This window comes from Rhea americana, unplaced genomic scaffold (genome assembly GCF_003343005.1).
Source record: "Rhea americana isolate MKP2758 unplaced genomic scaffold, rheAme1 scaffold_175, whole genome shotgun sequence".
Classification (NCBI taxonomy): domain Eukaryota; kingdom Metazoa; phylum Chordata; class Aves; order Rheiformes; family Rheidae; genus Rhea; species Rhea americana.
Genome location: NW_028185872.1, coordinates 543,306 through 569,723, shown reverse-complemented (window position 1 = coordinate 569,723; position 26,418 = coordinate 543,306). Strand labels below are relative to the sequence as shown.

The following is a 26,418-nucleotide window of genomic DNA, read 5'->3' as shown; positions in this document are numbered from 1 at the left end:
GTTCTTGATCACATCTGTCCTACATTTTTCTGGTATGTCGATGCTCATTGCACAGTTGCTACAATCTAGGGTTTTTTTTTTTTTACAGATCTAAGAATATGTGCGAACTCTTCCTTTCTAAAACTCTGGACTATTTTAATTTTTCATATTGTGTGACACTGTTTCCTTTAGTTGATTGTGTAAATGTTCATTGGGATAGCAACAACTTCTAAAAGAGTTAAGTGATGGAGAAAAAAATGTTTAGCTATTAGTAAGTGTATGTGATGGTGGTGCTTTGAAGAGTTGTTTTAATTCAAGAACTATAAACATCAGTAGCAACTCTTCTTATTATTTGCTTTCTCTTTATTCTTTGCCTGCAGAACAACGAAAAACAAATGCGTCAGCTCTCTGTTATTCCTCCCATGATGTTTGATGCAGAACAAAGACGAGTAAAGTTTATTAATATGAATGGTCTGATGGAGGATCCCATGAAAGTTTATAAAGACAGACAGTTCATGAATGTCTGGACTGACCATGAGAAAGAGATTTTTAAGGAAAAGTAATGAGATTTCTTATCTTTTATTTTTGTTATGTTGGAAATGACAGATAAACACCTAAGCCTGTAGTAAACCACAGTTAAATCAGAAGTGCTGAAGTTTTTATGCAGTAATATTTGATAAAATCCTCAGTTGGATGAAAGAAATATTGCAAAAGTTTTAGACTTCTGCATTTATTTTTCAGCTGAGTAGACTGCATGTGCATTTAGCCCTTAGATAGRAAATTCTCTAAAGTGCTTAGTTTTCTGGTAAGATTAAAATTAGAAGAGCAGGTGTATCTTCTCATCATATTAATCAATAGCTAGTTTTAAGTGTTTAGATGGTTTTAAATGTGAGTAATATGAAAACTAGCCTTTGTAGTCTAACTTCATTTGTGCAAATTGATGGCTTGCTGATAGAACAGATTGTTTGGAAGACTGGCTTGCTGATAGAACAGATTGTTTGGAAGACTGCTTTGCTGCTTTGATCATGAATTATGTTGTCAAACTTTAATTTCTGATTTGTAAAAGGTTTGTCCAACATCCCAAGAACTTTGGTCTAATTGCTTCCTACCTGGAACGAAAGGTAAGACCTCTTTTAATATAAGTAGAGCCTAGGGTGAGATCCCTAACTTTCCAAATGTAAGTCACTTATCCCAGCAACATTTTTTCTTCTTGAAAAAAATTGTAATTCCAAAAAAGGTTACTGCCTTGACAGGATGTAATAATACTTGATCAGTAACACAATTGATGCATGCAAGTATCTAACAAGACTTAGTAAAATGGCACTTCTGACAGCAGTAAAAGAAATAGCATTTTATTTAGTTTTGATCTTATTTTCTTTTTGAAGCAGGTAAGCTTCTTTAACCTTCTCACTGTTCAGATAACGATATGATTGGCTGTGCTAGCCACTGTGCTAACTCTAAGGAACCTTACCTGTTCCTTTCAAGTCAATGGGATCCTACTGCTGGCTGAATCAGAGCTGATTTTGAAGAGCTAGTTTAAGAAGTAATTGACAATTAGGATTTGTTCAGACTTGCAGTAGAGCTTCTTGGATACTAACGGTTATTATGGTAAATAGAAGCTTTCACGCTTTCAGGTTGTCTAGTATAGATTAAAGCATGCAGACTGAAGTAGCTGAGGAATATTTTAAACGAAAGAACCTTATGTTTAATACTGTATGATTTTATGCATGGTTTTATTGTTATAACTTTGTGAATTCACTTCCCTACTGAGCAAACAATTCCAATATAGTTTTTTTTGTTTTAGTCTAGGGGATGAGCAGTTTGAAATTTTGAATGAGATTAAATACTAAAAATACATTTTTTGTAGGAGTAAAAACTATTTTTTTCTTGCTTTTTCTCTTCAGAATGTTCCTGACTGTGTATTGTATTATTATTTGACCAAGAAAAATGAGAATTATAAAGCTCTTGTGCGAAGGAATTATGGTAAACGTAGAGGAAGAAACCAGGTATTTTAAATTTGTCATTTGAATGCCATTATTTTATTGCTTTGTATTTAAAACTTTCTGTAATACCCTATATAGCAAGCAAATCTAGTGTATGAATGAAGCAGAGAGAGAAAAGGAAGAATAATTCTTTTATTCTTTACTCCGTTTTAGCCATTGTAAAATTTAAGAATAGGATCTTGACAGCAAGAGTGATTTTTGGTTAGTTTATTTTTAATTTTGTAGAATATCTTCTTCCTTTGCACATTGGTGAATTTTAATATGACTGTTCATTTTGTTTGGGGACCCTGCCGTAGACATTGAGGTCAGATCCGTCGTTAATCCTATGATGGAGCCAGCAGAAATTAGGCAGAATATGTGACTTGCAATGGAAAAGATATAACCACTTCATAATGTCAATGTTTGTCAAAAAGCAGAAATTAATGGTGGTCTTTATTTGGTGGTCAGGCTCAAAGTCAAACTGGAACTTAATACCAAGAAGAGAAAGACCAATTTAATGCATGCGAATTAAAATTTCTGCTGATTCAGGAATTCTTTTGAAAGTTTTTGGAAGCTTTGAAGAGGAAAGGAACAGCATTTTATGAGCAGTAGATATGTTTGGACTGCCAGGGTCAATGTGGAAATCAGAAAACAAAGAAAATTTAAGAAACTGAATATATTTCTTGCTCTTTCCATTCTGATTTTTCCCTTGCACCTAACAGATGTTTAGGAAGTACTGGCAACATAATAAAAGATATGTCAGTAAATTGATTAGGAAAGAAAGTCATATATTAAATAAGGCATGTGAGCAGAGTACTAGATGTGAAGATCAAGTCTGCAGATATTTTGAATTTTATATACTTAACTGAACAGCTAGAAATAGGAGTAGATCCAATGTACTGAAGAAATAACCAATGCTTTGTTGGAGCTGAAGCTGTGGTGGGGATGAGGATGTTCCTGTCAAATTCAGGGTTTTAGAAATCTATAATTATGGAATAATTGCAAGTAAAAAAACCTTAAAATCTGAAAAACTGTGGGTAATCAGAATTAGACATATCCTAATGATAGTTTTAAAAAAAAATTGTTGAGACTTTGAGGTATTGCAACTGCACAAACCTGGATTAAACTGCAGAACGGTGACTTAGGTAGACATTAAATTTAGAGTCTAGATACACAGTGTGAATTACAGTAAATATAATGAGCCTACTCTAAGTATTAGACGAAAGCAGGAAACCTACTTTTGTAAAGTCAGTGATGGACTAACTTATTAAAGTAGTTATTATAATGAAATACTGCAGGGCACGATCTTTTTGCCACAAGGCAGTGATGCTATCTGTGCCATGCCATTAATCCTCTTTAGAAACAATTTTTCTCCTAATTCATGCATATTTTAAAATGCATTGACATGTCAGCATTCATAATACTTTTCCTCGTGCTAAATTGCCACCTTGCTTCAAAAATGTGTCTGAAATGAACACATGAAGTCTCTTTCCTAATAATGTAAGTTTTATGAGAGTCTCAGTGAATGTGCTATTTATATAAAAGAAAATTACTGCACTTCGGTTGACAAGTTGGTACTGTTTACTAAGAATGGTCAGCACTTTGCAGTTCTACAGTGCTATTGTACTTAAGCATTATAGATTACAATCTGATATTCTAAGGGAGCAGATCATATCACATAAGGTTTATTTCTCTCTACACACAGATTATGGATTGCTTGGGAGGAGGTCATTCTCATTGGGCAAAGGATATGATTGGAGCTTCTACTCTGACAAATTGTTAACTACTGTAGTAGGATAAAATACTTGAAACGTATCCTGTATTTTGCCCAAAATCCTGTTGGACCTTCTAATAGAAAAATATATTGTTGTGTAGCCAGTAGTGGCAAAAGATTCTGAATTAAGTCATGACAAATACTAAAAAGATGGAAATAAACGAGGCTTGTCAAAATATGTAGACAATCACCATGAAAATTAAACACAGATAATGTAGCTGCTGCAAGTGGCTTACTTTCATATTTCAGTGTAAAATCAGATTGGCGTGATCATAGTAAGTTATTCATGTTGAGCAATATCTTTGCCGTATGGTATTCTACTGCAGCTGTTTAAAGAGGTGAGGAGACGTAAGTGCTTGTAAGTTGTAATAGATGTAACTTCAGTTTTGAAGCATTCCAGAGATCATAACTGTGTATGTAAATGTCTTTCAGGATCATTACATTTTAGAGTACTGGGACTGGTAGAACTCAAAATTTGCATAGATTTTTCAATCCATAAGTTGTTTGAATCTTTCTTGAATAATGCGTATGTTAGATTCAAATTACAGCCTTGTATGCTGGCGTATAGTATTGTGAAGTTATCTAACTGTAAAAGGGAATGAAGGGTGCTCTGTCTGACTTTAACTGTTCCCATCAATACTTACTTGTATGTGAATAACTGCAGATGATACGTTGTCTCTTAGGAACTGCTGTAGTTGTTCAGTGGGCTCTAATTACTTGCTCTTTGAATTTTAACAGAATTGGAGGTCTTAGTTGCTAGTCGTTGATCCATATTAAGTACTACAGCAGACCCCTGAGGGTTTTTTTGTGTGATGAATGACTGCTAGACAGACTTGTGTGCCCTGTGTCAAGTGGTCAAGTGTGTGTGAGTGTGTGTGTGTGTTTGTGTGTGTGTGTGTATATATATATATATATATATATATATAATGTCAGACTCTTACAGATCTGGAGAATGTTAAAATTACCTGCACGCTCAATGGAAAAGCTCTACACATTCAAAATGTGGGACTGTTACCTTTCCTGCAAGCTTAAATTTAGTAGTATTGTAATTACAGGATATTTATTAGTAAAGTTGGTAACAAGGAATCACACAGTACCAAAACTGTATTTGTTTGTATTTCTTTTATTAATGATTAATTTGCTACGTGTGCAACAGCAGATGCATCAGAGTAGTTTTGAGGAACTCGGGAGCACTGAACTGCCTTGTTCGGCAGAGCTTTTATCTTATGGCTGCAGAAGGTAGTTTGTCCCCACTCTCCCTCCTCCACTCCAGTTTTACTTACGGCTCATTTTTCCTATCTCTAAGTAGCAACCTGAAACTTCATTGCTGCTTGGCAAACACCAAATGTGTAAGATTTTTGATATGCTGCCCCAAAGTGTGTTTATACCAGTAGCAGGTGTTTCAGCACAAAATCTTAATAAATCATATGTTTTTGTAAAATATAAGGCCAGTAGGTAGAGTATTGCAGTGGAAGAGATAATAATCGTGGTAATGATGTTGAAATCCTTCAAAAAATTTTTAGTCCATACAACTTGACTTGAGGTCCAGTAGAGGCTTTTACTTTAAAGAACCTGAGCACTGGATTACAGGCATGTAAAGTTAAGTGACGGAGGGCTTATTGCATTATAGTAGCTTTTTGTCTTTAAATAGGTCTAGAAAGTAATGAGGCAACTAAAAAGAGGATATCTTAAACAAAAATTGACTTTTAAAATAGAGAGCAAGTTTTTAATATGATATTAGGAAAAAGAGCATTTGTAAGAGCAAACTCTACCTTTAAATTTTCAGCTACTTGGAAGTGGTGTTCTAACAGTGATATTCTAATAGTTTTGTCTTCCTGGTAGTTTCTTGGAAAAGGTTTGTCTGTCTAAGTGGATCCTTGGACGTTACAAAAACACAAGCAGTGCCTGCTCCTGGGGCACGAAAATGGACAGTCTGAAGGGTTATTGAAGTGCAAAATGCTCCCGTCAGCCTATAGCAGAGATCTCCAAGAGCACACAGCACTGTGCAGCTAGCTGGCAGGGTCGTCCTTCCCTTGGTTTGGGGAGCGGATATCGGGAGTTTATGGAGCAAAGGAATTCCTGGGCTTGCACTGGCTTTCTTGTGATAATTTCTGATAATTCCCTAAATAAGTCATTGAAATGTCCAGTTTATTGATTTAGCTGAACAGTGTTTGAGAGTGGAGGGTTGTTTCCTTTTCTTTCTTTTTTTTTTTTTTTCCTTTTTTTGATTGTAGGCTCTTTCTCAATAGTGTTTTTCACTGGAAAGCCGGCAGCAAGGGGCGCGCTTGCCGCATCGCGCGCGCCCGGCCCGGCCCGGCTGGCAGCCCCGGCGGCAGGTGCTGCAGCCTGGTGATGTGACTAGACAGAAATTTGCGGGGCTGCGCGCGGGCCAATGGAGCGGCGCTCACCAGCGCTCACCTCGGGCGACCCCAGCTCGCATGGGAGATGGGAACTCTTCCGCGGGCGGCTTAAGTAGCAGAATGACACAATTTCCTGGAATAAACACGTTGCTGGGTCAGGCAGCCTCTGCTAGGGAGCTGTGTGATGTTGGTGCTGTTGTGGCTTTTGTCCTTTTGAATCTTATCCTGAATTAAAGCCCGTCCCCTTGCCTGGATAGTAAAAGTTTTAATCAACAGATGAATGCGCAGGTACGTCGCTGACTGAGGCTTCAACTGTTTTAAGGTTTGTGTTTAAACTGCCCTTGACCTATTTTGAACATGCATGTTAAATAAATTCACTGGGGAATTGAGAATCCTGTTGTTGACAGACTGGAGTGTTGAGTTAGCCAGGCAAAAGGAGCAGAGGATTGATTCTCAGCAACTATTTTGCAGTTAAACTCTATTTTACATATAATCTTTCTTTCCAAAAAATTCAAAACTCTTTCAAAGTGCAGTTTGTTTTATCTCCTTGCTTTTTAAGCTAGTCTGTGTAGCACGATGGAAATAATTTACCTCAGCATGTCTTTCTGACATCCTGTTTGAAGGAATTTTGGGGACAGCCAAGTAATGCCAGCATCTTAAATGCTAATGTTTTGCAGCAAGGTATTAGACAGCATTTAGTGTTGGGGCTTTCGCTCCGGTTTACATTATTAAAATGTCAAAAACAAGTCCTTTTCATGACTATTTTGAGCCTCAGTTTTGTTAATGAAACAGTGACACCTGCTGCTACACTTACAGGAAGGATCCTTGCCATTAAAAACAACAAAACAAAAACTATTTTGAGGAATTTTCAGTGGACTAGAAAACCTGGATTAGTGCAGTCCTTGAACAATAATCTTCTAGACCTCTGTCCTTCTCCTTCCTTGAGTTGCCAAGTGGGCTTTAGGCATTTGTTTAAAAAGTAGCTTTACATAAATATTGCCAGTATTTTGCATTTAAAATTGTTTTACAGAGTTTGCATTTAAAGTTGTTTTGCGGAGTTTAATGCCCAATAAGGAACACCTCAACCCTGCACACACCGAATCTGAGTGAACAGCATCTAGGTGCTGCAGCGCTCGATTGGTGGCTTGAGTTGACTGGAGCTGACTGGAGTTGCTTAGCTCTTTCAAGCCCCATTAGTGTGAACTCGTGTGGGTGGTTCCCTCTATTTAGCTGTATCTGCTTCCCTTCCCTCTTTTACATTCTTTATGTTGTTTTGGGTTTTTTTTTTTGAAAAATCTTATTTAAGGCATAATTCAAACTGTAATCATGTATTTAAAATAACTACGTATTTTCAGAGAGGCGGTGGAGAGTTCTTTCTTCCCTCCCTCCTCCCTGTGCTCCTTTAGCCGGAGGTGGCTGCCGTAACCCGGTGTGCAGGATAAGGCCCTTTCCCCCCTTTTTGCTGTGGTGCCTAGCACACAAGGCTGGGTTCCGCGGTGGCTCTTACCACCTTATTACAGTTATTAGTGAGGGTGAATGGGCATCATGAGTTAAACTCCAGACGCTTAGCGTGGGCTTGCTGGCTTGTGGGGCCCGTCAGGAGAATTCATTCGTTTGCTGTTTGCTCCTTGTCAGAATTCTGGGAATTTGGGGAGGGGGTTATGTGATTTACTTAGTCGCAACCAACTGCCGCTTGTTATTTTAGCGTAGAGAGGGAGAATGTTGCAGGCAAGCTGTAGACATAGTAGGAATACAGCAACGTTGGAAAGCATCGGATGCCTCGGACTTGCACAAATAAAACATTGTAGATGGCAGAAAGCAGTATTTAGGCACCTTTTTATGCTGAGGAGAGTTTATGGTTTATGAGCCTCAAAGTTGAGTCCTGCTGCATTTAAACAGCTTTTAATCTGAGTAATAGGTAGTGACTAAACAGGTTCCAAGGTGGAAGTATCCCACACTAAGTCTAATAAATATTTAATATAGGAGATTCTATATTTTAAGTGAATTTCTTTCTACCACTGCGTTTTCAGGGATGAGACTTAATTATTTGTGTAATTAGTAATTGCATGTATTCAAATGCCAGAAGTATCTTTGCCACACTATTCAAGCATAGTATAGACTAAAAAGCATCAGCTGTATTGCCAATTTTATTTTGCCTTACTGTCACTAGTACAGCTTGGAAAAGCAATTTTGCAAACTTAGTCTGCAAAGTGCTGGGAAGCAAAACACAGAAAGATAACAACATTAAGACTTATGGAAATCTTTTCTATAGCCACATCTGATTTTAACAGACACTTTTTCTGTATCAGCACATGTCATCTTTTCTTACAACATCACCCAATATTTAGTTTCTTAGACTACTTCTAATGTCAAAGTCAAACAGGGAATGCCAACGGTAGTTTTGTTTTTGGTGTGGTAAGGAATAATAAAAACAATGCCACAAATTCTTCTCACATCTTTGGGAGATATCTTTAATAATGATTATTTTTTTAGTAGCAATAAGAGAACAGCCTATGTTCAGCAACAAGAGAACAATGCTGTGTGATTATATTAAATAACAGAAATTTTCTTCCATTAATTCTTTGAAGCAGATCATATCTTCTGAATAGTCTAAATCAAACTTAACTGCTTACTGGAATGAATCCTCCTGCATGTGGTAGTCACCTAGCTTACTCTGAGAGATAAGGGGTGAGATTAATTTAAAATAGACTATATAAGTAGTATTTTGTGCTGTCCTCTATAGCATAAGAAAGGCGAATAGTAACTTCTTCTGTTTTTTGTTAGATTACAATTTTACAAGCACGTAAGTACTAATCTCAATAAAGACCACAGTAAAAGACTTTCTAAACTGTAATTTTCCTTCCATAAATTAACTGGAAACCTAAATCATGAGAATTTTGTGTTTTTATTTATTTATTTATTTATTATTTCTTACTATTAATGACAGCCTTGAGAAGGTGGCTTAGATTGGGTCATAGTGTTCATGCTACAAGACCATCTGCTTCCAAGTTGTGAGCTATCACGTTTCACTATTTTAAAATGGGCAATGTTAAAAATAAAATGTGAGAGGAGCAACACCATTACTACGCATGATGTAGATCAGACTTCTCTAAGCATGTTTAAAACTTCGCTGTTCATTTTCAAGCTTCATATTGCAGGGATCACTTCCAATTAACATAAAGGTATTCCACGGGGCGTACAGCAGCACAGAGTTGTGAGCAGAGATGTGCGTGTGTATCACATCTGTGCTGTCTCTGCAGAAGAAGCCTGTACCTCCGTGGGATTTATAAGACAAAATACAGTATCTGAACAGGGCAGCTGACTAGAAGAAACATAAGTGAAAACAAATTGAGAGAGTCTGAGGATATGTGGTCAATATATAGAAATTGAGTAGTTTGTGGCAAAAGGGACTTTTGAAGTCTGGAAGATGTGCCTGGAAGATCATGTTGTTGTTATTTTAGGGTGTAGATAGATGTTCCAGTTGCTGGCAGAGGAGTTTTACTGTTATACTGACCGTTATGCAGTGACTGTAACGGGCGGGGGATAAGGTAGCATCAGTGTTTGGCTGCTCTGAGGAGGAGTTGCTGCAGCTTTGTAGGATCAAGTTGTTAAAATATGTGTAAATACCATTTCATTTCAGCAACAAATTGCTCGTCCTTCTCAAGAAGAAAAGGTAGAAGAAAAAGTAGAAGAGGAAAAAGCAGAAAAAGCAGAGAAAAAAGAGGAGGAAAAGAAGGATGAAGAGGAAAAGGATGAGAAGGAGGAATCTAAGTAAGTATACTAAAAATGCATTAATTCCCTTTAGATTGTAGTGACTTTTCTGCAGTTTTTTTGCAAAGATCAAGATGGAATTGGGGTTAGCCTGACAGTGAATCTTGACTAAAGATTGTTCCTATTTTGGTTAGTTCTTGTGCATTAAGTACTTAGATTTTTTTTTTTCTTGACATATCAACTTCCTTGTCTGTCTGAGCTAATCAGACTGGTACAAAAGTCGGAGGACTCTATTAATAAATGTGACTTTTTTTGTATCTTGCTATTGATGGGGAATTTTTTGATGTTTCGTCACAGTGTTTGTATTTTCTTTGAAGCTGATAGTGTCGTGTATCTATGTTATTCCCTAGCAACTCTAACTTCTGGGGAATAAATGAGCTCTTGTTTTACTATGAAGTGACCCTTTTTTCTTCAACTCAAAACAGGAAGTAAGATCTGATACACAGTTTTTACATCCATTTTCAGGAATATCTACCTTTAATTGCTCTCGGAATGCCTCTGTTTTTTTTTTTTTTTTTTTTTTTAACTATTCTCAGAGAGAACACCAAAGAAAAGGACAAAACTGAAGTTGCACCAGAGGAAACGGAGGAAAGGGAGCAGGCCACTCCTAGGGGCCGAAAAACTGCCAATAGTCAAGGTCGTCGTAAGGGTAGGATCACCAGATCAATGACGAATGAAGCTGCACAAGCAAATGCCGCTGCAGCTGCGGCCACAGAAGAACCACCACCCCCTCTCCCCCCGCCACCGGAACCTTGTGAGTAGCATTTAGGGCACTTGGGGACTTATCTGGAACTCAGGCACTTCACTGGCATAAGGCTGTATTCCGCATATGCAGTGCCCTTTGGTTTTTTTTTTTTTTTTTTTTTTTTTTTTTTTTNTTTTTTTTTAATGTTATGTCTTTTTTTCTTAGGCCTGCTTACAATTTTTTGAGTGTTAGGTACACTTAAATTTCTTGCATGTAAATAAATAGTATATTCCTAGTTAGAGGACTGTTAAAACCATGTAAGAAAAAGGCAATGGAGCTTTTCAGTTATGACTGCTTTTTTTCTTAGTTTGCAGAGTTAAAGATGGATCTGATTCAAATGCCTTTGACACAGATTGACTTACAGGCTGTAGCTCACAGAAGTTATTGCTAAATAAGTAGGCCCAATATTTGAGTACTTTGGGGAGTTTTGTAATCAGAAATAGATCCTCACAATTTTGTTTGTTTGTTTCTGCATTAGATGACAGAGAATTTATTTAAGGTAAAAATGTTACTTTCTTGGCATATATAGTTAGAAAATACTGTATACTATCTCTGGCTGCATTTCTAAGAGGGCTGACATAATCTGTGGTGGTGCAGAAACATAAGCAAACAGAACTGTGGTTAGTAAATAATTATCCATGACAGTATGGGATTTTTTTTTTCTCCTGTAGTGCTGTGCTGTGGCAAAATCTGTTGCCCTTAACTCTTTAGCTGGGGAGTTGCAAGCAGAGATTCTCCTAGAATTTGTAAAAACTCTCTTGTTGCTCAAATATTCTGCACATCATAAACAACATAGGATGTTCATTTAACTGTAAACATCGGAGACTGCAATATCCACTTCAGGTCTGTGGATATGGCGCACTCTCTCTTTCCTCGCGGCCCCGTCCCTTCTTCACCCCCACCCCCAGGCTTAGRCAATAATAACTTTTGGGTTTAGTGTTTTTAGTTTGTTTTTTTTCAATATATTTTTTGCAGGTTTTAGGGGAAAATCTAAAATAGCAATGTAGTTGATCAGATACTTTATAGTGTTCTATTTGGATTGTTTTTTTAATGGCACTAAGGCTGATCTTGCTTATACCTAACATCTGCTTTTGAACAGTTCATGTTGCACACTATGCATAACGACAGATCAATGAAAAATAAATGGAGGTTTCTGTTCTTGAAAGAGCCAAGTCTGTGGCAGCTTAATGCCATTCAGAAATTTGAGCAGAATAATATCAAATCCCAGAAAAGTGAACAAAGAGTATTTTGCATTGAATTGTAGTTAGCTTCCTGTTTCTTTTTACTTACTTTTTTTTTGTACGCTTGTTTTTTGTTTGTCACTGTTTACCCAGAGAATTACAGGAGACTAAATGAACATAAGATAAATAGATTTCTTGGTATTTATTGAAAAAAGGTAACTACTTCAGTTTTTTCCACCGTAGTCAACGAAATGTGGTAGGACTAGCTCATACCATGTTGGATTATGAATTTCTTTCCTGTTTTCAATTTGAATTCCTTTTTTCCCATAATATTCTGATCTCCTTGCACAGCATTAGACATCTGTTAAATGTATTGCAACAGTATGGATGCACTTAAAATAGGAAAGGAGGTGGGGGACTTAAATAATTTCTCAAGATCCTTCACAGTAATTATTTTTATAAATGCTCATGTGTATTAGTGACTCAGAAAATGAGCAAAACAGGACTAAGAGAAAAGTGCAAAACTTCACAATTATTAGGACTTCCTCAAAGGAACTGTATTAAAAAACAATGGGATACTTACAGTATCTTTACTTCTGAGTCTTGAAGTATGTTTGAAAACTGGTTTAATTCAAGTTTTACCCTGGGTTAACTCAGTCAGAGTTAATAGAGTCAAGGTTAAATTAAAATTGAGAATCAGTTTTGCCTCTTCAGACCCTGCTGTAGTCAATGTGCTGAAAATTCTTTACTAGAAAGCCAAAAATATGGATAGTAAGAGTGCAGAAAGTTCCTCACGATTGTAGAAGAATGTAGCATGCTTGCCTTACCTTGCTTGCCTTAATGTAAGGAAGCCTGACAGGTACATAGAAAAGAATAGATCACATGGAGGAAGAAGAGGCAAAACTGCTATGTGCTGATGGTTCACATGCTGGTTTTAGTGATTGATAGTATTATTGGCAGCTTAAATACAACTTTAATGGTAAATAATCTTAGTTACTTGCAAGTCTTGCTYGACAGTTATTTAATCATCACACAGTTTTGTAGGCAGAATGATTGAACAGTTTGTTCTGCTGAGAATGTGACAGTTCCTACTTTATCTCTTCATTTGGTTTAATGGAAGCTGACTGCTTCCCAGTGTCAGAAGCAGTTTTCCCAAGTGACTTGAATGAGCCTTATTGTAAATAGATTAATAGATTATGGGATGCGTGATTATTGCTTTGAGAGTGACTCCTGATCTTTTCTCTGATGGGAGTCATTGCTTCTCTTTCAGCTTCTGCAGAGCCTGTGGAGACTTCTCGCTGGACAGAAGAAGAAATGGAAGTTGCTAAGAAAGGTAAATCTTGTAAAGCTTTTGATTTACTTTTAAATACTTGTTAGTCTTTGCAGCACTACACTGAATAACTAATGTGAAATTTGCTGCCTTTTTTTTTTTTTTTTCCTAAGAAGCAAATATCTTCACCAGACAAAACAGTTTAAGACTTATACTGACTTTGTTCCTGTGGGCTACCTAGAAAAACTTGATGTTTGTATTTGGTCCACAGAAATATGTGAAACAGATGTGAAGGTGTGTATTTCATATGCAAATTTACAAAATAATACTTAGTTCTAAGTTACAAAAATCCTTTGGTATAAGACACATTCTTTTCACAGAGAAGTGTATGTATTTTACAGCTTGTATAGTCATTTGACAGATACTGTCACTTTAAAATATTATGCATAAAATCAATCTTTTAGCAATCAACATATTACCAACAGCAAAGAGTTAAGTTTGAAGGCTACATAAACAGACATTCAGGTAGAAAAAACTTTTTTCTATMCAGTAAGTCAAACACATTATCACAGTGAGAATTCTCTCAAAGACAGCACTATTTTTACTTAACATTACATTGTCTTTGTATCTAACAGACCCTTCCTAGAGGTATTCTTGTTCCATTCATTTAGTTTGAATAGCTGAATATAGTAAATATATCATAGTAAATATTTATTCTTTTATGTTTGATCAGGTTTAGTGGAACATGGGCGAAACTGGGCGGCAATTGCCAAAATGGTTGGGACAAAAAGCGAAGCTCAGTGTAAGAACTTCTATTTCAACTATAAAAGGAGACACAATCTGGACAGTCTCCTTCAACAGCACAAACAGAAGGCAAGTGCAGTGGTTATCGAGTGTTTGAGGGATCAAATTAGGATCTCGCCGAAGTCATTCATCATGGTTTACTAAAACTATTTCACAATCATCACTTGTTTCCTTTTCTACTTGTTTTTATGTTACAACATAAATCTCCTAGGAGACGCTAGTGATGTTTGCTGACCTGTGGCACTAGCCACTTCATGCTTTAAAGTGCAGTAGAAGATTTTCTATCAGCACATACAAGGCTGAGTGATTCCTTAGTGCTTTGTAAACCGTACTCCTTATCAGTGCATCAGCAACTATAGAAGTTTAGGTCGTCACTGTGGAACGGTTACCTGAGATATGCCCTGTGTCACATGATAAGCACTAACCTTACAAAATAGAGTAAGAGAGTTGGTAAAAGGCCAGGATCTGAAAGTTTTGGGGCCTCTGAAGTAGATTACTGAGGGCTGCAATTCCCCAAACTGCCACCCTAGCCTTGCAGCTGCGAAAATGAAGAGTATTGGTCTCTGTGTTTGCTGCACTAGTCCTGTTTTTCCTGCAAATATATCTCGAGCAAGTGGTTTATTTGCAAACTTGTTGGCATTTTTGGTCAGGAGCAGCAAAACCTGATCTGAGGTTAAAACTGTGTCCACATGTGAATGAATCCAGAGATACCTGCTTTTCAATTCAACCTGAAATTGAAAATGCATGTAAAAGGAATACTTAGAAATTTTCAGTACAATATAAATGCCATGTCTTTATCAGTCTTCTCGAAGGCCCCGTGAGGAGCGAGATGTATCGCAGTGTGAAAGTGTAGCTTCAACTGTGTCAGCTCAGGAGGATGAAGACATTGAAGCATCTAATGAAGAAGAGAATCCAGAAGACAGTGAAGGTAACTTTTATCAGAAGTAAAATTCGGTATTTATTGGGGGGGGCTTATGTTTTATTTAGGCCAATTGTATAATCAGGAAACTGTGTTCTATATCATAATGTAGTGTTCAAACAGAGTGTTTCAGTAGTATTTTAGCAACTGGATTTCAGTTCACTAGTTCTAACTAGAGAGGGGGAAAAATAGTATTGAGCAGCCCTAAGATGTTATTACTTAATATTTTGAGATGCTTTGACTCTGCTGTCTTCTAGAGACTGAACAGATGGCACATGATCAAAATAATTGTCCATGTTGAAACAAACTGAACTATGGATATGTAATCTTTGCTAGTTAATAGTCTCAGTAAAGCTTCAGACAGGCAAATTCAATTTTTTAATTTGTTGGCTGCAACTGCTAATAATTACTCAGCATTAGGTCTGTTTTGGCTAGCCTTTTATAGAGCTGTAGCCAGTAAAATTCATAAATGATGAATCGGAGAATATGGCCAAATTTCTCAAACTGCAATCAATATGTAATTCAGTCCAGTTTGTCATGGACATCTCTGAGTAGGAAAAAAGTCTTACCTCTAAAAGAAAGAGTGCCTTAAGCTTGAAGATGTGCTGTATTTAAACAGAGTTTCCCACAGATGCTGTTCTAAGCAATGAGGATTGGTATCTTTGGAATAAGACTTTTGAGTACAACCTCTAAGTTCTGTGCAGTCATAGCTTTTCATAAATGTTTTATTTCTCTAAAAGCTATTTATAATATAATGGAATTAAGTAGGATGAAAAGAGGAAATACGTTAAACTTCATCTTGAATCAGTACAAATTATTCTTAAAGCTGACTTGCGATTCTTGCTGTAAGTTAACTCTTCTAGTTTACCTCCTTTATGAGTAAGCTTTGTTTTCTTGAAAATGTCTCCTTTGCTCTGTGAAAGGTGTAAACAGCGTCGACAACTGGATACCAATTATAGAAGGGTATTGATTTTTGCAGTGAAGAACCTATGTGTAGCATATTTATTATCTAAAATTAAGATGGAATTGGAAAGAAGGTTTCCTGCAAAATGCAGTAAATATGCACTCAGAGCCTGCATACAAAAGGTGACAGATTTTCATGTAAAATCAGTGTTTTGTCACTTCTGCCAATGATGCCTCTAAAACATGTTCACTTAAGTTTTCCAAGTTGTGCCTTAGCCACTGTGAATGTTGACCTTGTTCTTGTAAGAGAACTGCATCATACATGGAAGTACCAAGTCTTTTGCATAAGCATGGGAGTTCACCTGTCTGACTCTGTAAGGTCAGAGCTAAATATGTAACCTTATTCTTGTAATTCCTGTGTTCCTCCTTAATCTGTATCTGCTGATTTTAGTTACCTTCCTTTTGTGAGTCAGTTCTTCAGGGCAAGGGTCTTGAATTATTGTAACTGGCATTTTTTTTTGAAGGCTGTTGTTCAAAGCCTGGTTGGATCACATTAATGTTGGAACGTTTACACTCAAACTTTTTTTTTAAAGGTGCTGAAAATAGTTCTGATACAGAGAGTGCTCCATCTCCTTCTCCAGCAGAACCTGCTAAACCAACTGAAGAAACTCCATCTGAGAGTGCAGCTTCGAAGATAACCACTGAGGCAACAGCGGAACAGGAGTCTACTGTTAAATCTGCAACCAGCACATCATCTTCCCTGACAGCCCAAAGTGTATCAGCTGTTGAAAGTCAGAACTCTGAGCCACAGGTTAAAGAGGAAATAAATAATGAAACAGAAGAGTCTATGGAGGTTGACAGTAGAAGCCATCCAGTTGAAGCTAAGCCTGTGGTTAATCTTCCAGTGCATACCAAAGCAGAACCTGTAGAGACTGAAATGAGGCTACCAGAGAATATTCAAGTGAAAATAGAGAGTGATACCAAAGAGAGAGATTTGGAGAAACCCAAGGAAAAGTCAGAACCTGAGGAAATGGACTTCAGTTTGGTACAACAGGTGAATACAGCAAGACAGGAGTCCCATTCAGATAATGATTCAAGTGCCACCTGTAGTGCTGATGAGGAAGTTGATGGAGAACCTGACAGACAAGGGTGAGTGTAATTGTTTAGTGTTTTAAAATTGCTATCTTTAAAAAGCTGTTTAAAAAGTGCTGTTACTTAACAGTGATTAAAAATTACACTCAGTAGCAACACTTCTGTTAGGAGTTTCTACTACGAGAAAGAATCTCTAAGAAGTTTTGGAAGTGCAACAGAGAGAAACATTGACTTTAAAATTCTGATGAAAAGCCTGAGGCTCTTCTAAGGCAGAGTAAAGCAAAATTCCGTGGCAATATACTGACTGGGTAGGCAGCAAACTAGCACCACTCCTGGAAAGCTAGACAGTGAAGGAAGTCAAGCCATTTGGGATCTGTTCAGAGAATGGGAATCTTTTGAAACAGTTCTCTGGAAAGGGTAGTAGCTAACTGAAAGAATGAAAATTTCCCAAAGTGTGAAAGGAGTTCAGATGTTCCTGACATGACTTAAGTCAGTCTGTGATACTTCTGGTGCTGTGTGCTGCAGGATTTTCTGGTACATGTCTATTTAAAAAATTGGTGACCTACTCAAAAAATCAAGCAAGTAACTCAGGGAATTTTCTAAACTCCTCCATCTACCCACTGAGAGAATTAACAATGATTGTGTAACTGGATCTGTTTGAAGTTCTTTGGTTAGGTTTGGGTAGTTGGTAGCTTTTTCGCATTATTTTTGTGAAAAGCCACCCATTCAGAAGTAGATTTGGAATGTTCTTTATAATGTGACCGGTTAGTGTAAGAGAGTACATGGGCTCTCCATTCCCTTTAGTGGAAACGTTTGAATGCAGAGTGAAAAATACAGAGATGGAGTTATTTTAATTGAACCTTGCTCCCACCAACTAGTTTAGTASAATGAATCCAAAACTCCCTGATTTTAACAGGAAAAAACAGCCTGAATAAATCTTTTAGTAGGAGATGGCACTTGTTTATAAACAAACCAAACAATGTAATATACTGATACATCAGTTGTCTTTTCATATCTCACGTTTATTTGCTTATATCCCCTCTCAAGTCAGTTATTGCCACTGAACTGTATTGCATTGATGGGTAGAATTGACTCTCCTAAAGACTAATGATAGTGCAGTGGAAATATTTCTCACTCTTACCAACCTGTCTACAAATTAATAGGCAAGTGTCCTGAGAAATGGATGACCTCTTTTTTCCAAGCATGTAGCGTCTTCAGGCAATCACTAGTTCCKGAGAGCCTAAACAGTGTGGAGAACCCATGTGAGCCTGTAGTCCTTTAAATGGACAATGCTGCATGTCCTTGGAACCTTTTTATTTTTGGGGACAGGTTAATATTGCTGATGCATGAAAACTTTTAAAGTGTTCTGTTGCTGTGATTCCTATGTAACTATAGTATGGCATCAGAGCCACTGCCCCCTCCCTTTCAGTGGTCTTAATATACACGCAGTACCAAGGATAGATGTTAAATGTCAAAAGTATCCAGTATCATTGTTCTGCATGTGCTCTTTTGAAAAGTGTACTTGACTGTGTTTCTGCACTCTTGCCTCTTCAGGCATCTTCTTTCCAGAAACTTAAGGGCCCTTTATGTGAAAAATCTGCTATGTTCTACTGTTTATATTTSTCCTCTGTAGTAAATATATTTTGTGCTTCCCATCTTTTTTTCAGTGAATTTTTTGAAACAAAGGTTACACTTTTTCAGTACTGTGTATGTAGAAATTGCATACATAAACTTTTGATTTTGGAGACTTTTGAGCACAATTTTGATATTTCTGTATATTTTTAAGATACTGAATAATTTGTGCCTATTATACTRGATGTACTGTAGAATGAAACATGACATGATTTTGGTATTCCAGTTATTTATGCACTATTAGTTGTGTTATTTTGAAGGAGACATACTTTTTACCTGTGAATTTATCAAGATATTTAATCTCGGTCTCTTYTGGTTCTATTTTTCCCTTCCATTTATCTCTTTTCCAGAATATTCAGCAGGGAGTCAAAGCCTTCACTGCTAAACCCCACTGGATCAATACTGGTATCATCCACAATAAAGCAAGGGCAGATGGACCTGCAACAACTTCACCATCGAGCTGCTGTCATACCGCCTATGGTATGGGATGTTTTAAATTATTTTTGAAGGAGCATCTTTTGTCTGTAGAATTAGTTTTATGCAGCGCAAAAGCAGCAAAAATCATAAAGCAAATGAAGAAACGTATCACTTGCTTTGTTCTCATATTTTTGAGAAGGAGCAAATTAAGCACAAATAAACATACAAGTCGTACTTTAAAAACAGATGTATAATATTAGAAATAAACATGCATAGACTGCACTCTTTTCAATGGAGGCATTAAACAATAGACATTAACTTTAGTAAATATGTATATTAATGTACCTGCTGTTAACACCGTTCCCTCCTTCTAGGTTTCTTGTAGCCCATGTACCGTACCTGTTGGAACACCAGTGAGTGGTTATGCGCTCTATCAACGGCACATTAAAGCGATGCATGAGTCAGCATTGCTGGAGGAGCAACGCCAGAGGCAAGAGCAGCTGGATATGGAGTATCGAAGCTCTGCAAGCCCGTGTGGTACTTCCAAAAGCCCTAATGTTGAGTGGGAAGGTAGATGGCTTTTTCTTTTTTTTTTTTAAACATCTATCATCAAATAGGCCTGGATTTTATATCTACATATTACACTGTCTGTTTCATTCAAAAATGAAGAATTTTTAGTGTTCTGTTGATCAGTTACTGCTCTCCGATGGCACTTGATTGAGGAAATTTATCTACTGTAACAAATCCTGCTGCAGTTACAATGCCAGAAAGAACTACCTTGTATAATCCTTAGATAGGGCAGAGCAGAAGAACTTGGCTCCATTTGGGTTAAATCCAAGAAAGACAGTTGTTTCTACAAGGAAATGATTCAGTAAGATTAGACACGCAGGTGAGAGGACCCACATAGTTGAGTGCTTTGGAGGAGCCCTTATTCAGAAGCGTAACTTTAATATGGGAGAGAATTCCTGAAGTTGTTTGAGCACAAGTAAGAATGTTTAACTGCGCTGGTGTACATRGGCACTCGGTCAGGTACAGGAAGATTCCGGAGCTGTCATACCGTACCCTGTCAGACCACCAAAGTGCTGWGCTTGCTCCTAAGAACCTGGTGGCTAGTTGCATTTTTATAAATAGGTGTTACTGAGAGGCAGAGTTTGACCTTCCCCGGGTATGGCAGTTAGTGTGAGCTGTGGTAGAGAACAGTCTAAAACTGTTGTTCACAGAAACCTGTCTGAGTGACTGAGTAAGGACTTGCCTGTTACCATGGTTGACTGCAGGAAAGTGACTCAGATGGACAAGATACTACATGATTTAAGTTTCTGCATAAGAGCCAGAAGATAGATGCATTAGCTTTCATTAGACATTCATCTTACTCTTCCTTTCTGTGCGCATTGGCCATGTGTTCATGCTTTGAACTGAAATTGTTTTCATGAAATAAACAGCTTGAAAATTACAGTGTTTTAAAAGATTGCCTTTTTAAAAAAAAAGAAAACCATATCCTGTGGGAATCCCAGTTCTGAGTGGGAAGGGGTATAACTGTTATCTCTATATACCCAACCTTCTTTACTAGAAAAGAGATATTGTCACAGATGCATAATTCTGCATTCTTAGATTTTACATCCTCAGGTATTGTTTCTGTTGTTTCCACAGCATTAGCAATGTAAACTATCATGTTCCTGGAAACTCGAGCATTCTGTATTTAACAAGCATAACAATTTTAAATTATGTTTTGAAAATTCTACATCTAAATTAATTTTACCTAAGCAAAATGAAAKTAACATACCAGCTTTCTACTCCTTAAGCTAATAGAAAGGGAGCTTATGTACTTGTGTGGTTTTTGTTTTTTGTTTTAATATTGCATTTTCTTGAAATTTACTGCTTTAGGGGAAAAGTCTGTGCCTAAAAATACCATTTAACTAAATACTACCTGAAGAACTCTTGACATTGGCAGTAGTATATTATGACATGTGAGAAAGTCCTAGGGTGAAGTCTCTGCCAGCAAAAATCAAGGTTGTGAGGGAAGGAAGCAGAGAGGGAGGAATAATGTGGTTAATGTAGATGCTTTCTATGAGCCTGTACATCTTAATTTGAAAACTAGAASAGGCTAAGTTGCTATCAGATCTTCAGAACAGCTACTTCCTTAGATCTGCTGTGCTTGTGAAATTTCCCCACCCTAGTGTTGCTTGTAGGAGAGAGCTCGCAGTCTATCTAAAACTCTTTCATTACATGCATTAGAATGTTCTTATACAGTGCATATATTGTGGGGCATCTGGTCAGACTGAAGGAGCTGTTGTTCAGGTGACTTATGACAACCTACAAAATACTTCACAAGAACATAGATACTAAATTAAGCAGTATCTTAATACTATTTTTTAATAAATTTTGGAAAGCAACTATAAAAAGTCTGTAACTTTTTACAAAGCAATCTTTGCGAAGGTCAGTTATTCCAGGGTAATCGGAAATTATATCTGTATGTTAACTTTAAAATAAATGTCTGAATCTGGACTAACTAGAAGACTAAAAAGGGTAAACGCACTTGCTTTCTATTGGTAGCACTGAATGCTATTGAAAGCCAGGAAGCTGGCATGGGAATTGCTGTGCTCATGCCTTAGTATGCAAAACTTTTTATTCCTTTTGTTTCAGAAGAGTCTATCTCCTGGCTTTAGAATTTTTTTGTTACTTAAGTGCTAAGTTGGTATTTTGAATGTAATTCTTTCTTTTTCTGGTCTAAATATGTTATAATTGAAACATCAGGTCCTGATGGATTGATGATGGAATATGTGCATTTTGTTATAGTTCTGTTGTAGACTGCACCTTTTGACATTAGTTTCTAACCTAGGGTTCTTTGTTTCTGATAACCTTAACATTCATAGGAAAACCAGTGGCCTACATGCCTTATGCTGAAGTGAAGCGAGCAATAGAACAGGAAGTGCAGGTGCAAAATACAGCAGCAAGGTCGGCATCACCATACAGGCTATCTCCAAGAGAAGTCAATAAAGCCTCTCCCCAGCCTGATATGAATGCAGCTCGCTACAGTGTTCCACCAGGTAAATATTTTGTTATGTATCATTGTGATTAGTAGTCTGCCTTTGGATGCTGGACTTCTGCGACTTCATGTAGTGTAAAATTATTTTCTAAATGCTGTGTGCGCTAATGAAAGAAGGAAATAGATTGTTTTCTGTGTGTATATGTAAATAGGTACCTACTTGTATTTTTCTGGTTCCAGTGAGGTGGTGTTTTTGTTTTTTTGTTTTTACACCAGCTGACTAATATGCATTTTATCAGCCAGATAGGGCTAGCATAGGAACAAAGTAATTAAGAGTTGTTTTAGCTTAATATAAATACTGTCATGTTCATGGGTGGCCTTTCTTACAAAGGGAGGAGTTGAGAAAAAGAGAGAGTTGCTACTATACTGATGGTAGTTTCTGAGTATAATTGCCCAATATTGTACKTTGAATATTTTATAAAACAGTGCACAATTAACTTGGAGATGTTAATTCTGCAACTTGGATTATTGGCTTTTGCTTCAGAGCAGTCGTGCTAAGAGAAGACAATCAGGGAAGTTTAGATTAAATAGAACACGATTGAGTCGGATATGAAGAATAAAAATGTTCTTAAAAAACAGAAAAATAACAAAAAAATGAATGCACCCTCAATCGCTATATTAGAAACCTAGTTTTCAGAGTTTACAATTCTACGATGTAGCTTTTGCTGGTTTTTTTTTTGTATCTTGATGCAAGGTTAGATATTCCCCATTTAATTTCTAAGCATAATATGTGTTTGGACACAGTGAACTTCAGAGTTGTGAATGCAGCTATTTAGGTATTGGGTTTTTGTGGTGCAGTTCCTGATGGAAAGTGTCACATGAACCTACTGTTTTTGTTTTTCTTATCTGTGTATTGACTAGTAGTGCTGAAACAGAATGTAATGTTTAATACACTTTTTTGTTTCCCTCCAAGTTCTCCAGCCAGCTCCTCACCAAGTAATAACCAATATACCCGAAGGAGTCCGCCTTCCAACAACTAGACCCACCAGACCACCACCACCTCTCATTCCATCCTCCAAAACAAGTGTGCCATCAGAAAAACCTTCCTTCATCATGGGAGGCTCAATCTCACAAGTAAGATAATGTATTCTTTGAGACTCCACATTTACATCAGTTTTCTGCYCTTTCATCAGCCTTGAACCTCATGTACTCAGTGATGAATTTATAATACTAACATCTAAGAGCTATACCTGCCTCTTCTCAAAAGTCCAAGAATTACAGCTGCCTTATAAAAGAGAACAAGTTGCAGTCATTTATGTTTAGTAACATGGTTGAGTATGTTTGGTTTAGATGAACTGTATCTCTGAACTAACAGTGAGACAAGGCACTTGGTGTTCTGTGCTTTGATACTCTGCAGTGGTACTACCATAGCTTTTTAAGATAGGATCATAGTAAATTTACCATTCTGCTTTAAATATACATGAAAATCTTCATTTCAGAAACAAGTTTTTAAGATATTACACTTGTTGTTTCAGGGAACACCTGGCACTTATTTAACATCCCATAGTCAAGCTTCCTACACCCAAGAAACAGCAAAGCCATCAGTGGGTTCTATATCTCTCGGGCTGCCAAGGCAGCAGGAGTCAGCCAAATCTGGTAGGAAATAAAAAGCTGACATGAGCAATTTATATAGACTATTTAATGACTCATAATTAAGGAAACAAACACCTCCTTTTTTTCTTCTTCCAAGTAGCTTCCATGCCCTATATCAAACAAGAAGAATTCTCTCCTAGAAGTCAGAATTCCCAACCTGAGGGACTCCTGGTCAGGGCGCAACATGAAGGTGTGGTTCGAGGTAAAGTCACACTATTAAAGTAAGAAACTATCAGAGACTGATGAAAACGAGAGAATTAGGTTCTGTAGCCTAAACTGCTGAAGTGTCATTTTTAAGTATTAAATAGCTGATCTGGTCCTTCTTTTCTGAGATAGGTGTACAATGTGTATTTGTAACTAACTCCTCCTACCTGCATGTCTCAAGGCATGCCAGATTCAAAATTTAATTGTCCACTAGAGCATACACAGAAACAATACACATGAAATGTAGAAATGTATCAAAAAAAAGGAAACTAAATACTGCAGAGTGTTTCACATGCTATCTGTGAAATGATTTAACTGCATCAAATGCACACCATTTAAAAAAAAAAAAGTTTCTTTGTATTTTAGTATAAACTAACAGCTGTCATTATAGAGCATTCTTAATTATTTTGAGTACAGTAGCTACCTTGTGTGTGTGTATGTTTCAGGATGTCTTTTTATTTCCAACAGGTACCACAATACAGGAAGGAAGTATAACACGAGGAACTCCAACCAATAAAGTTTCTGTTGAGACCATGCCTTCTTTGAGAGGCTCCATTACTCAGGTATTTTCCCCCTTACTGAGAAGGTTGTAGCAAAMAAGCATATTTAAACTATTCCTGTGAACATGTTTACGTGTTTTAAAAAGTAAGTTAGTATCACAGAATAGGAACTGCCTCAAAAAAGATTTAAATACAATCTAGTAGTCAAATCCCACTATTACTGAAGTCAGCGTTACCAGGATTTCATCCTGACATATCTGAGTCTTGAAATTTTGTAACTAAAATCACTGGAGCCTTTAATATACCCGACTGAAGACTTAGGAGCAATTTCTGTGGAAAAGAGTAACATACCTAGTGCAAAAAATAAATCATAACCAGCCTTGCAAAGGTACTGTTTAAAGCCCAAAAGGTAAATTAAGCCCTTTTGTCTCCTTATCTTATAGGTACTACTCTTTTGGTTGGCCTCTAGTCTCTAGTTACAGGAGCAATTCCTTTCTCAGAAGGGAGGTCTCATGACTTTGGAGAGACATATAACCTAATGGCTTCATAAAGTAATGTAGTATATACCATCTCCTCCARAATGGTATAATAGGGCAAATGTTCCAGGTCACAAAATGGTTTTGTGATATTGTACTTCCTATTCTTCTTCCTGAAGTATTTGTACAAGATGGAAGTGTATTGTTTACTAATCAGTTTACTAAAATTTACGTTAAATCTCTATTATTAGAGGCAGAAATTCAAGCCGTACTGCTTGATAAATTACTTAGTTTTCTAGATCTAAAAGTGTGGGGTTTTTTTCTCTCCTTCTCTGATCCCTGTTCTGTTGTGTAAGTATGCACATCCTAAATTGCATTTGATCTAAATGCAGGGTACACCGGCTCTGTCCCAGTCTGGCATAGCAGCTGATGCGTTGTTGAAAGGAACCATCACCAGACTAGCTACAGAAGACAGCAGCCCAGAAAAATGCCGAGAGGAAGCTGCAGCCAAAGGCCATGTTATTTATGAAGGCAAAAGTGGACATATTTTGTCTTACGATAGTGAGTATTTGTATATCCTACCTAATCAAAATCGAGAATACACTAGGTTCTGCTTTTGAAATCTATAGCTGAGGTATATCTTCCTCCAAGTCAATAGGTATAAACCTCAGTCACTGGGGTGCAGTCTGGGAGAAGCATTGACCTACCTGTGTATTTTGAGAGGATAGGAATTAAAATGATCCAGAAATTGTGCCTGTTCTGAGTCTCCTGTACTGTATAGCTGAAATACAGTTAAACAGGTTAATTCCTGTGCCATTCATATCCAATTTGTCTAGGAATGGTTTTGTTTTGAGGGTTATGGAAATACTTAAATGTTCTACTTTGTATTGTATTGTAAAATGTTAATTTTGAACTTCAGTACAAATACTGATAAATAAATAACTTTTTGAATATATTTTTTTTAACCAAACACGAAGAACCTCCTTTGAGGTTTAATGTTTCAGTGTTATATTGAAGTTGTGTTGTTAAGGTATTAGAGTTTTCTGGTCAATTTTTTTTTTCTTTTTTTCCTTCCCCTAATCATCCACATCCCTTAATCACATTCTTATAAACTTTGGCAGCTATTAAAAATGTTCGCGAAGGAACAAGGAGTCCAAGAACTGCTCATGAAATTGGTTTAAAGAGAAGCTATGATACAATGGAAGGAAATATAAAACAAGGAATGTCAATGAGGGAGTCTCCAGTGTCTGCACCACTGGAAGGTAAAATAGCTGCTTCTAAGGTGTTGGTGTTGTGTATTTTATTAAAACCTTCTATGTTGGTGCAAGAGAGTTTAGATCTGTTTTCTAGGACAGACTAAAACAGAAATTAGATTTAAATGTTATCTTACTGACCAAATTCATGTAGTATCTCCAGCCTGCTTTTATTGCAGCAGTTATTACTGGAGTAGATACTAGTTTTCATTTTTCTTTTGGCAAAGTATGTTCCCATAATTGCAGGTAATTCAGCTCGCAATTATAAAATACATGTTAGCCCTACTGATAGGAGTAAGTGACTCCTCACAGTCGCATCTGGTTGTTGTAGGTCTCCAAAAACACCGAGTCCTACTTGCGTGGACTCCATGGACACATCCAGTCAGCTAAATACTGCTTCTCAGCTATGACAGAATAATGTTGTAAGTGATTGGTGTGATCTTGTGCATTTGCACAAGTGATCACTTAGCTTATGCCATGCAGAAGACTTGCACAGCTGTCGTGTCCTGCTTTGTTTTGC

General features: G+C 37.0%; 1 protein-coding gene across 4 annotated transcripts in view; it reads left to right on the top strand.

Annotated features, from left to right (window-relative positions):
- NCOR1 (nuclear receptor corepressor 1) overlaps positions 1-26,418 on the top strand; it is a 72,949-nt gene that overhangs the window by 28,110 nt on the left and 18,421 nt on the right. For 3 of the 4 annotated variants that reach the window (XM_085301273.1, XM_085301270.1, XM_085301271.1), the window contains exons 13-30: positions 360-538; positions 1,046-1,100; positions 1,884-1,985; positions 9,736-9,866; positions 10,403-10,620; positions 13,063-13,125; positions 13,796-13,935; positions 14,668-14,794; positions 16,282-16,837; positions 18,763-18,892; positions 19,204-19,399; positions 21,700-21,873; positions 22,786-22,946; positions 23,348-23,468; positions 23,563-23,667; positions 24,138-24,232; positions 25,038-25,206; positions 25,767-25,907. In XM_085301273.1, the coding sequence (XP_085157399.1) occupies positions 360-538; positions 1,046-1,100; positions 1,884-1,985; positions 9,736-9,866; positions 10,403-10,620; positions 13,063-13,125; positions 13,796-13,935; positions 14,668-14,794; positions 16,282-16,837; positions 18,763-18,892; positions 19,204-19,399; positions 21,700-21,873; positions 22,786-22,946; positions 23,348-23,468; positions 23,563-23,667; positions 24,138-24,232; positions 25,038-25,206; positions 25,767-25,907 (2,863 nt within the window). The remainder of the gene's footprint in view (positions 1-359; positions 539-1,045; positions 1,101-1,883; positions 1,986-9,735; positions 9,867-10,402; positions 10,621-13,062; positions 13,126-13,795; positions 13,936-14,667; positions 14,795-16,281; positions 16,838-18,762; positions 18,893-19,203; positions 19,400-21,699; positions 21,874-22,785; positions 22,947-23,347; positions 23,469-23,562; positions 23,668-24,137; positions 24,233-25,037; positions 25,207-25,766; positions 25,908-26,418) is intronic. The other variant, XM_085301272.1, reaches the window with a different exon arrangement.